The sequence below is a fragment of the Phodopus roborovskii genome, unplaced genomic scaffold, assembly GCF_943737965.1.
Source record: "Phodopus roborovskii unplaced genomic scaffold, PHOROB, whole genome shotgun sequence".
NCBI lineage: Eukaryota > Metazoa > Chordata > Mammalia > Rodentia > Cricetidae > Phodopus > Phodopus roborovskii.
Genome location: NW_026126640.1, coordinates 160,594 through 173,304, shown reverse-complemented (window position 1 = coordinate 173,304; position 12,711 = coordinate 160,594). Strand labels below are relative to the sequence as shown.

Genomic DNA, 12,711 nt, shown 5'->3' with positions numbered 1-12,711 from the left:
GGGGAGAAGGCAAGGTTTTTTTTTATAGGAAGATCTCAGGGATGCTATATAAAACAAGTTAGTACACATAGCAACAACAAAAACTTATTATAATTTATTATATTTGACGTAGTGCTAAAACAAATCATCTTACTTAATAAAACTGCATTGTAAACTATACTACTTACTTATATATTTTAACTGACATAAGAACAATAAGAAATTCCAGCTTACAAATTAAAGAAGTATAAAAATATCTGACAAGTTCTTTCTTAAGAGATAAAGTATAGGGCTGAAGAGATAATGCAGTACTTAAAGCACATGCACTGCTCATCCAGAGAACCTGGTTTCAATGCCAGCATCCATTTCAGGTGTCTCACAAGTACCTAGGGGGATCTGAGGCCTGTGGCCCCTGCAAGTACCTGCACTTCTGTATGTGCTCTTACACATGCATAAGATAGTAAAAATAAATACTTTTGGAAAAAGAGAAAAGTGAACCTTGTTTATTAGAAAATATAGATCCATCTGTGGTATAACTTTTTAAAAATAGTTTCTGAAGCCTCACCTGGTTCTGTTTTAATGTGGACACTAGTTTCTGCAACGTAATATTTTCTTCTTCCAGTTCCGTATAGTCCTGAAGGAGTCTGGTCTCCCGGAATTTATATTCTCGTATTTCATCTTTCATTCGTATTCTCTGTAGCTCCACCATCTCATTGTTCTGAAACAACAATATAAACAATCAGTTTAAAACTTCCCTAGTTTAGGTTTTAGAAAATGTAGGGGAAAAAAATGGTTGTTAAATAACAGAAAAGATTTCCTGGATGTAAATTGGCACTGCCTTTTTAAATGGCAATTTAATGATATCTATCAAAATTTCTGAAGCACAAATACCTTACCCAGCAATCTGACATTTAAAAATAATTCTGAAAATTATATTTACAAAGAAATAAATAAAAAGCTAAGCAAACTCATATTTATTCGCACACAGAATGGAAAATAGACTAAATTTTTGCTATTTGGAGTCACACATTGGAAAGAATTATTTTACTCTTTGAATTATAAAATTATCTAAAATGATAAGACATGTAATCAGAAGATGCTTTAATGTGTTAAAGTGGAAATATAGCTACAATGTATTATTAAATATAAAAAGCTGTAGACTTGTATGCAAGGTAGAATCTCATATGTGCTGAAATTAAGAGAGTGGGTTAGAGAGATGGCTTACTAGTTAAGAGCACTTGCTGTTCCTGCAGAAGACCTGGAATGGATTCCCAGGACCCACCCAGCAGCTTACAACCAACTATAACTCCAGTTCAACATATCCATTCCTTCTTTCATCTCCACAGGCACCAGGCATGCACTCAGTGCATTTAGAATACATACAGAGAAAATATTCACATAAAATAACTAATTAATATTTTTAAAGTAAAAAGTTCTATATAAATAAATAGTAAGTAAGTAAATAAATAAATAAATAAATAAATAAATAAATAAATAAATGGGACCTGGTGTTGTAATGCACCAGAACTTGGTAATGTTTCCAGAACTTGGAAGGTCGAGAAAGAATGATCAGGGGCTCACGGACAGATTGGGCTATGTAAGACCCTCTCTCAAAAACCAAAACAATAAAATTAAAGAAATACACGCATGTGTACACAGACACACAAACAAACTTCACTTTCATGTCATAAATATATTTGTGAAAATTCTCCCCAAACTGTCAATAGTGATTATTTAGCAGGGTTGGGTTAGGTAGATCATCATGATAAGGAGAGGACCTATTACTTTAATTTTATAACCTATGGGTAACTACAGGCCCTCTATAAAATTCTCCACCTTAAAAACCCATCCATATTGTTGACCTCCACTCCATGTATATTTACACTTTATTCCCTTTCCATCTCTGTAGAGAAAATGCACTAACTACTCGCCCATACTAATTTATGGCTGATATGACATCACTCTGAAGTATGAATGCAGGTGGTAATGATGGAGAAACACATCTTGATGCCCATAATTTGAGAGATAAACAGGAGTCCTCAAATAAAGAGGTTTAGGAAATGTTACGTTAAAGCACAGCATTTCTTTTTTCTTCCAGGCCTCTCAGAACCTTTAAAATGCCAATGTACATTGAGCTGGTTAGAGCAAAATACAGTATGTCCCACTTCCTTCGTGTATTTGACCATAAGACCTTTATCTTTTTCAGTGAATATTTTAAACTATCTATAGATCAAATCATTGGAAATGACAGTATCACATGGGCAGAGAAGCACGACTTCCAGCTAGTGAGCCTCTAAACAGAGGAGGCTGACAAGAACACACAGCTCCCTCCTACAATCCAGGGGTCAGAGGCAGCCAGATTATCATCACATCCCACACAGGTCAATATTAACTAGTTCCACAAATGACACATACCACATTTCACATATTAACTAGGCCTGCTCTTCTGTGAAATTCTCCATCTGAACATTTTTCTAAAAGTATACTCTGGACTTTCCAAGCACCTGTCTCCCAGCCCAAACCACAGGGCAAACAGTCTTTCAAACAAACTTGGTAATGCAAAGGAACCTTTTCTTATTCCATTGTGGTGTAGCACCTTTCTGCCCATCCTCCTAAGTAACCTTAAAAGAATAAAGCCTTGCCTTCTCGGGAAAGGGATGGTAAGGCATTGAGGCTTAACTATGGATTTCTGTCATGTTGGTGCTGTGAAGGAGAATTCCTGGAAAGAAACTGTGTTTGTAAAGACAGTCTGGTTAAAACTGCACTGATGTTGAGGGTTACCTGCTTGGAACCATTGAGTCCAGGCTACTTGGTATTATCTCCTCAGGTGGGCTATGAGTTGTTTCTGTGGCCCTTGGCCCTCTCTTGCTTTGGTCAACAGTGTACCTGTTTGTTTTTAGCTAGTAAATTAGAGATCCTAATGCGACATATACTTTTTTAGTATACTTTCAAAGTTTGTGGTTTAAAGTGTCTAGTTCATTTGTTCGCATTGAAAGCATTTTGCTTGCTTCTTTCAGATCTCTAAAGACATTTTGGATTTTGTTCAAAATTGGATCTTTAAAGGCTGTTTGTTTTCTGTTTTGTTTGTCTTGGTTTTCTTTGTCTTTAAAATATTTTTAATTTATTATCTTTTGGGCTTTGTCTCCTGACACTCCTACTCAACATAAAATTTGGGGTAACCTTTTGAGTGATGTATTATTTATGGTTTCATAAAACTTGCCTGAGGGTTCAGGAAGCAAAGCTAGCCACACTTGTTAGCTATAGAAGCTAGGCAGTGGTGGTACACAACCTTTAATCCCAAAATTTGGGATTAAGAGGCAGATGGATCTCTCTGAGTTCAAGGATACCCAGGGCTACATGAGATTGAATATGTCTAAAAGATTTTTAATCTCAGGATTCATGAGAATTATTTAAGACAAGAACAGAGCTGGCATTCATTCTCCAGCCACATTGAGTATAGGATAGCATTCTGAGATTGAGTCTTCAGCCATGTTGAGGAGAGGAGCAGTCTGGGATTGCACTCTGAGGTTTGGTGGAGGCAGGATCACCATTTTGGTCTGAGGTGGAGTAAGAACTAGTGGCCGGCTGCTTTGCTTTTCTGAACTTCAGCTTGAAATTTGAACCCCAATATCAGTCTTTGGGTCTTTTCTTTATCATGCTACAACCTTTATCTGTGTTACCAGGTCATGGCCACTCAAAATGGCTCCATAATAAATTATCTTTTATTCACTTGAAGGTGAGAGCTGTGGTTTTTTGTTTTTGCTTTTGTTTTGTGTGTTTGTTTGTTTGTCAATGAGGTTAATAAACCTCTTGCCTAAAGTGTCTTAGCAACTTAGCAGCTCTCTCTCCCTCCACACCCTCCTCTCCTTGACCGTCTTAAAAACAGGGTGGATGAAGTTAACCACAAAGCTAGCCATGATTTAAATAATGGCATAAAATTAAAAAGTAAAAGACTAAGTAAAATGTAAAAAGGTTAGACAAGATAATCAGGTCTCCTGTGAAAGAGTTTGAGACATTCAGTGTTGAATCTTACTAATTTTAAGCTGAAAGCACTGGAAAAACAGCAGATACAGGAAGAGCTTCCTGCCTTTCCCTCTGAACCTAAAGCTGGCCAGAAAAGTATTGTCCTTCTATACGGGAGAACAGTCATATCAACAGAGACAGATATCATGCTGAAATAGATTTAGACAAACTTACTAAGGAAAGTCTTATTTCCTATTACTTCCCCCAACAATTTACTAGGTCAGAATCTCTTCACTAGCTATTAATGGAGCCAGGAATACCTTTAGGGGCAAACTTTTGTGTTACTCACATTCAAAATATCCTTCCCTTTACTTAATCTAAAATTTCAAAACCTCAGCATAGGCAGAGGCAAAAGGGGCTCTGGGAGTCTGAGGCCAGCCTGGTCTACACAGCAAGTTCCAGGCCAGCCAGTGATACATAGTATGACCCAAAAAACAAAACCAACAACAACAACAAAAAAGTTAAGACTGGAATGTTTAGGTATTGCTAGCCCTCTATATCTAAAATGATAAATAATCTTTATATTTTTTTATATCTGGCTATAAAAAATATTGGCTTCCATGTTCTATTTTAGAAAATATCTATGAAAAGCCATTAATTTAATGTAGCACACATAAGAAAATTCAGAGACAGATAATGGAGTTCAAGCTGAAGATCAGAAACACAAAACAGCCAACCAGTAGCTCTTCCCTCTACCAAGGCTGAAATGGAGATTCTGTCCTCCCTGTGACTGGAAACTAAATCTCACATGAAACCCTTTACTTCTTCCTAATATACCTCTCTAGTACTGGAATTAAAGGCCTGAGCTCTGTTTCTCTTTTAGACTGATTCAATGTAGTATAGCCTAGGTTAGTCTTGAACTCACAGAGATCCATCTGCCTCTGTTTCCTGAGTCCTGGGTTTAAAGGTGTGCACTACCACTGCCTGGCTTATATGGCCAGATGTATCACAGTAGATACAGAAAACAACAAAACAGGACAGAAAGAGGCACAACAATGGACAAAAAAAAAAAAAAAAAAAAAAAAAAAAAACAAAAAAGACCAGAATATAAAATCATAACAGAATGAAGACAGAATGATGAAGCACTAAAAGTAAAAATTAGAACATAACAATAGATGTGAATTTCTATAATTTGAGAAGTGTCAAGGGAAAAAGACAGGGCAAAAAAGATACTCAACTTAAAACTGTTAAAATTTAGCCAATAGCAAAAAGCCAGTAATTTTTAAAAATCACCAAATCCTCAATGTGTCAAAAGGAAAACAAAGCCAACAAGCAAATGATAGGCAGAATAAAAAATACATACTAAAGGATTAAGAAAAATCCATTAGCATTTAGCATACACTAATAGTAGAACACTAAAACCTAACAACTGTGCAAATTTTAAGATATAAAATTTTTTTCTTGGGACTGGACAGATAATTCAGCAGTTAAGATCACTAGGACCCAGGTTAAATTCCCAGCACCTGCATAGCAGCTCATAACTGCCTATAACTCCAATTTCAGGGGATCAGGAATCTGGGTATTATTATATGCTAAGCTTTGTGCAAGGATGACCCAATAAAGTCTTACCACAATACCATTATTGGGCCAAACATGATGGTGCATGCCTCTAATCCCAGCATTCAGGAGACAGAATCAGGAGGATCAAGGATTCAAGCTACTTAGCCAGTTTAAGGCCAGTCCAAGCTAACATGAGACTTCATCTCCAAAAACAACAGTGCTGCTGTTTACTTACCAAGTAAGTAACCACAAAAATTATAAAGCTTAATACATGCCAGGTACTTTATTTGAACCTTATATGGCCTCTAATAGCTCCTGTATTGAGGGCTTTGGGAAGTGGTAAACTCTTTAGAAGACTCAAGAGGTTAGTTCACTTGGGCAAATCCTTTAGGAAATACTAGATTCTAGTCCCAATTCCTCTATTTTTCTTTGCCTCTCAGCTATCATGTGTCTGTCATAAATCCCTTATATTGGGCCACATAGGGCTTTGTAAAGTGGTAATTTTTTTTTTAAACACAGTCTCATGTACTCAGAATAGCCTCAAACTCACTATATAGTGAAGACAACATTCAGTGTCTTATCTCCTATTTCTACTTCCTAAAAGGTGGGATCACCATGGCCAACTTTCTTTTTATAGATTTTTCTTTTCTTTTTTAAAGATAGGATATCACTATGTAACCCAGGCTGGCCTCAAACTTGTCATCTTGCCTCAGCATCCCAAGTGCTGGGATTATAATCATGAACCATAGGCTGGCTGAAATGGAAAACTTTTCCTCTTACTAATAGGAACAAAGTGGTTTGATTATTTACAAAAAGCAATATAGCTTTCTACAGGTTTTCTTTTAAAAGTCTTTGTTCTGATATAGCAACTCTACTTCTAGAGTGATATCTTAAATAAAATCCTAAATAAATCTAATAAATGTGCATAAACAGCATTGAAATAATAATTATTAGCTCTGTAATAGTTACTATTCCAAGTGCTTCAAATGGAGTTATTTATTCAATACTCACAACAATTCCATAAATTATGTGTTGTCATTAGTCCCATATGCTAAATAGCAATACTGAGGCTCAAGAGGATAAACCATCTGCCTGAGGTCATTTAGCTAATATGTGATTATTAATGTTAATATGGAGGTGAACATACTTGTAAACTCTGCAATAATCTCATTTCAATTATTTGTAAAGTTTTAAGTAGGAAACTTATGAACAAGTTGTACTTAATATATTATTCCTATTTTGTGTGAAATGATATATTTCTAGCTTCAATAAAACTTCCTGATATTGTAGTTTAAGATAAATTATGGGTACCCTAGGCCAAGAATAGAACAAATAAGATTGGTTTTTTTTTTTAAACTGGTGCATGGCACAAGATTCATGGGATTGGCTCAAATATAGATTAATATAATTTTATTCAGCAAGAAATCACTTGCACGTGATGCAGATGACTGCCACAAGTCCCTGCTCCAAGGATCCACACTGGCTGCCCTCCAGGACCCTGTTTGGGCATGGTCAGTGTCACAGCTGCAGATGAGTGGATCTGTCATTACAATTTTTAGCTTGCAACTTAGTAGAATGTATTCAAGAAAATCCAAGTCTAACAGTAATTAAAGCAGAACATCAACACTCTACTTTTATTGCACAGACTCCTAGTTGAATTTAACTTCTATAAGAATTGTCGTCCCCTTTATACTATAACAGAATGCCTGGGAGTAGGTACTTTATAAAGGAAGGAAATGCATGACAAGCATTTGGTGAGGGCCTGTGAATGCATCATCATGTGGTAGATGGAAGGTATTACATGCAAATTTTGGTGTCTCTTACTAATATAAAGCAATTTAATCCATATGGGGGCCTCCACCCTCAAGATATCATCTAACCAATATTATTTCCCCCAAATCCTACTTCCAACAGTATTCAACATACAAATATGAGGATGAAATTTCCAACATATGAACCTTGGGAGAACCCATTCAAACCCTGAACTCTACTCATTTTGGACTGGAATACAATAAAGAATTGATCAATTGGTTATTAATAGAAAATTGATCAACATCAAAGCCACCTAAGATGTGTACTAGCATCAACATAATGAATTAAAGCTAGGATTAATGATAGATACCTATAATAGCAGCAATTAAAAAGCCAAAGCATGAGTATTGTAAGATCCAGAACAACCTGACTATGTATTATCAAAGTATGCTTAGGTTGAATACTGAGGCCCTGTCTCCAAATAACTTATATTCAGCTGGGGAAGTAAATGGTATATGTCTGGTATTTCCAACAGATCCCCCATTATGCTGTGACTTTAGAGTATACAAGCCATGTATTTTCTGCTCTGAATCAGAAACCTACACTGGAAGGAGCAGCCCATGAGGACAGAAGTGCCTTCTAGTATTAAAATTAATCATATACATAATTATGCCCTTTCCACAAACAATATTGTAGTATTTAATTTTGTGACAACTAGGAAAACTTAGGTAGAAATATCCAAAGGATACTTAAAGGGATAGGTTTCAAAACATTTTATTGGAAAGTACTATCAATGAAAGACTGATTCAAATATGATGCAACTGTATTTTATTCCATGAGCAGTATAATAAAGACACTGCCTTACAAATGATGTCTCTAGCACCATCTGGCACAGCATTTTCACAGAGTAGAAAGATCATTGAAAAGGTCACTGAAAGATCATTCTTGAAGGAGACATGCAAAAGTACAGCAGGGTCCCTTTTCCCTTTGCCACAGAGAGACAACTTGTGGTTACGTATGACTCTCTGCACGTACACATCGAAAGCATTTGCCAACTCAATGGTATTTCTCTCAATATGAAGCTTAATAGTGGATTTGCCCATCACAATAAGAGAGTAGTAACTCTGTCTGACCTTGGAGTGACTCATTGCCCTTATATGCTGACTGGTCCAGGCAGAAAACTGGGTAAAAAAACAACATGATGGACATCACTACTCTACTACTTTCATTCTGTCCATTTTAAGCATATCTTTGCTCTTTGTCTAATAGTTATTACAGACTGAGATGTTAAAAAATAATTGGTTAGTAACCAAAGTTATACACTTATTACTTTTTATTCTTTCTATTTCACTTTGTTATTGGTATATAACATGCAGTTATAATGGAAGAGATGGTGGTGACATAACTCTGTGGTAGGCTAAATCACAGCACCCAAATGTACAGGCATCGATCCCCAGAACCTGTGAAGCTGCCTAACATGGTGAGACAAACACTGACAATGGGATTAAGTTCAGGAATTAAGATGGAATGTTACTCTGGATAAGCTGGACAAACCCTAAGTGCAATCACACTGCCATACTAAAAAGAAGGCAGACACAAAGAGGAGATGAAGTGAGACACGGAAAACAGATGTCATGCTACTGCTGGCTCAGAAAGACGTAAGGAGGACCAAGTGCAAAGAAGGCTGCTCTGGTATGAGCATGTGCATGTTCCTATCACCTCCAGAGGCAGTTTCGTCTGTGACAGCTTGACTTTAACCCAGTAAATCATAGACTTCTGTACTCCACAACTGTAAGGAGATTGTTTTTTATTCCTATAAACCACAAAATATTGTGGTTTAAATTAATGCAGCAATACAAAATTAATACAAAAATTTCCAAGGATGGAGTGCAAAAGTTTATCCTTGAAGAAGTGAAAGAATCTTAGAAGCTGGGGAGCAGTAGCTTTAATGCCAGCACTTGGGAGGCAGAAGATGCAATTGGATCTCTGTGAGTTCAAGGCCAGCCTGGTCTACAGAGCTCCAGGACAACCAGTGCTACAAACAGAGAAGCCCTGTCTTGGAAAAAAGAAAAAAACAGAATCTTACATATTGCAATGGCTTATGGTCTTCTCAACCTATATCTCAGTGTTTAATTTAGTGACAATTAGAAAAGTTAGAAGAAAAGCCCAAAAAATGATGTATTACAAAAAATAAAAAAGAAATAGTTGTAAAACATTTCAATGGCAAGCATATTTTTATTACTTTCAGGGCCCAGTTTCATTATCATGAATTTCTAGGGACAAGAGATGAGTTGCTATCCTGATAAGCTCTTTTATAATCTACATTCTAACTACTGAAACAGCTATCCAAAAAAAGTTCTCTGGCTTCCATTTTGTACAGGTAGCAAATCTCCACCTCGTTTTAAACACTCTATTGTGTTTCCATTAAAACAAGAATATTTTGCCTAGAAATATTGTCAATCTATTAATATGTGTGTTTCAAAACAGTTGTGTGTGTGTGTAATTATATATATATGTGTGTGTGTGTGTATATACACACACACACATATATATATAATATCAAAAGAGAGGAAATATACTTAGCATATACTTCTACAATCTGATACTCTTGTTTATATTTTGAAGTGTTTGTGTGCTATGAAGGCCTCAAAAGAAAGCTTAGTTACAATTCTGCTTTTTAAAAAAAATACTGTTTCAGTAAAACTAAAGCTGTATCAGAAAACTATTAATTACTTTCAATAGTACTGTACAAATGATGACAGAAAGCAAAGTAGACAAGTATAATGCCATGCTTATGGAGTCCTCTATATTCTACTTCAATTCAAACTCAAAGTTTGGACCTATTCACACATCAGGTATGAGTCATCTGTGAAATATCTTCACTGGCTAGGTATTAAAAAGCATAGCTTGAGGCTGGGCATGGTGACTAATGATTTCAATCCCAAGACTCGGGAGGCAGATCTCTGTGTGTTCCAGGACAGCCTGGTGTATTTGTGCTTTTCTCCTCTTTGGGGGACCACCACCCAGCTCCCAAATAAAATACAGAGACGTATTCTTACTTACGAATGCCTGAACTTACCTTTGATTGTTTCTAGCAAGGTTTTCTTACTTAAATTATCTTGTTTAATTTATGGAAGGGGGGGTGATGAACGGAGGACAAAGAGCAAAAAGATGGGAGGAAGGGGTGGGAAGACAGGAAGGAAAGACAAGAGGGAGTTCTTACATACTAAGTGCACAGCATACCGGTTCTACATTTTAAATCACAGACTTTCACTCGCCATTTATTACTGTAAACTGAGAATAAATGACAAGGGATTAAAAAAAAATAGAATGACCTCAAGAGAAGTGAACACATGCAAGATTACTTTAAGAACTTATTTTTTTAAGCTTGTATCAATCTGCTCCAACTGCCATTTCTCTTATGTGTCCTGAGCAATGCTTTCTTGACATCTTTTAATTTAATAATGCCATTCCTGCAGTTTCCTACTTACTTTTCCACTTGGCACTGGTTTAACATTTTCTATAACACAGGAAATTGATGTCATTCTTGTATCAGGCCAGAATTTTGTACTCATCATGATCGAAAGCAGAAATAAAAGTCACTAACAATAAATAGCACAATCTTAATGTGTCTAAATAATGTCCAATGTTTGGATGTTAGGAGTACTTAAATATAAATAATTTCCTCCAAAAAAAAACTGTGGTTGTAAATATACAACTCCTTATCGTCTTCCAGTAATAACCTCAAAAATCCTAAAGATATATACACATATACATTATTAAATTATATGTATTACATATTTTGTATAATGACACAGGATCTCACAATGTAACCCTGGTTGGTATGAAACTTTTTTTTTTTTTGGTCAACAAAGAAGGCACAATGGTGTGTGTTTTATTTCTTTATTTGATAATTTCTTTTTAATTTAAATTTGCAACAAGCTTGTTTGACATGTCAACCACAGTTTCCTCATCCTCCTCTTTCCCCCTCCCAACCCCTGTCCCACCCCCTTTCTTCTCCCTAGGGAGGGTGGGCCTGGAACTTTTTATAATAGATCAGGCTGGTCTCCAACTCACACATATCCACCTTCCTCTGCCTCCCAAATGCTGGAATTAAAGGCATCTGCCATCAGAGTGGCCACTTAAAGATCAACTGATATTGAGAATTATTTTAAAGTTGTTATAGTGTTTATAAATGTCAGATATAATAACCCATGTTATTATATAGTTATTATATAGTTATTATATAGTGGAAAACATGCTTAACAATCCTTATCTAGAAAAACCAAATATATATGCTTCTTACAGTTGTATGCACTTTATGATCAATTGATATCCATTGATTCTTTGAGCATTGAAATGAACCCACAAATGTATAACACTTTCACAACTCACTCAACTCTCTCTCGAGGACAGTTTCCTCTGCAATCTGCTGAGGTGCTCTTATATTCCCATAGCCCATGGCTTCGTGGCTGTTCATAGACATTCTCCCTAATAACCTCGGGCTTTACATCTCAGTCATCAGATCATATAGTCCATATCTATACTGTCACTATTATCTACTAAATACCAACTAGTCTCTCCTTGTTTCTCTAAGACCTTTAGTTTATCATTCTTTGTCATCATCTCCAATCAATCATGAATTAAAACTTTGAAAACTGTAAGACAAAAATAAACTATCTCTCTGTTTCTGAAGAACAGGGGTTCAAGACAGAACTTCTTTGTGTTAACAGCCCTCAATATCTGGGAACTCACTCTGTAGACCAGAGTGGACTTGAACTCACAGAAATCTGCCTGCCTCTGCTGCCCGAGTGCTGGTTTTAAAGGTGTGTGTCACCACAACTACCTAGTGAACTTTCTGTCTTTATAAAATGATTACTGAATTCCTGCAATCCTTCTTGATACATTTTCTCCTACCACAGCCACTAGCTTCCTTGTTGATACCTTAGTGACCTACTTTTCTAGGTCACTATCTCCAAATCCCAGTGCCTCCCTCATCTTTTCTATCAGTCCTGAACTGGCTTCCCATTCTGAGGAACCTGAGGTGAAATGAAGATTCACACACATTCGTACTCACATCTACCCGAGGCCTAAGATTGAAATAAACATCATCTTCTTTTCAGGCATTACTATAGATAAAAGCCCATTTTTGACCCAGTTTCCATCCCTTTCTTGTTCATTCAAGGAAATCAATTGCTCATGTATTCTTCCCTTTTCCTCTTATCTCATTCAAATTTCCTTCTCTACTACATCATAGCCATCAGCATCCACAGATGCTGCTGTGTTCTTCCCTGTTTCTGTAGAGTAAGAACAAACTCACATGGGAACCCATTTCATACTCCTATCTACCACCTCATGTCTTGGATGCTCTGCAGAAGCTAACCACATAAAAATAACACCTCAATTCTATTCAATATCCTCTCCTGTATTTTCCCTCAAATCAATTCTTGCCAGGGT

The 12,711-nt window shown here is 36.3% G+C and overlaps 1 protein-coding gene across 6 annotated transcripts in view; it reads right to left on the bottom strand.

The window, feature by feature from the left end:
• Bicd1 (BICD cargo adaptor 1) overlaps positions 1 to 12,711 on the bottom strand; it is a 120,170-nt gene that overhangs the window by 56,744 nt on the left and 50,715 nt on the right. For all 6 annotated transcript variants that reach the window (XM_051173430.1, XM_051173432.1, XM_051173433.1 and 3 more), the window contains exon 3: positions 545 to 697. In XM_051173430.1, the coding sequence (XP_051029387.1) occupies positions 545 to 697 (153 nt within the window). The remainder of the gene's footprint in view (positions 1 to 544; positions 698 to 12,711) is intronic.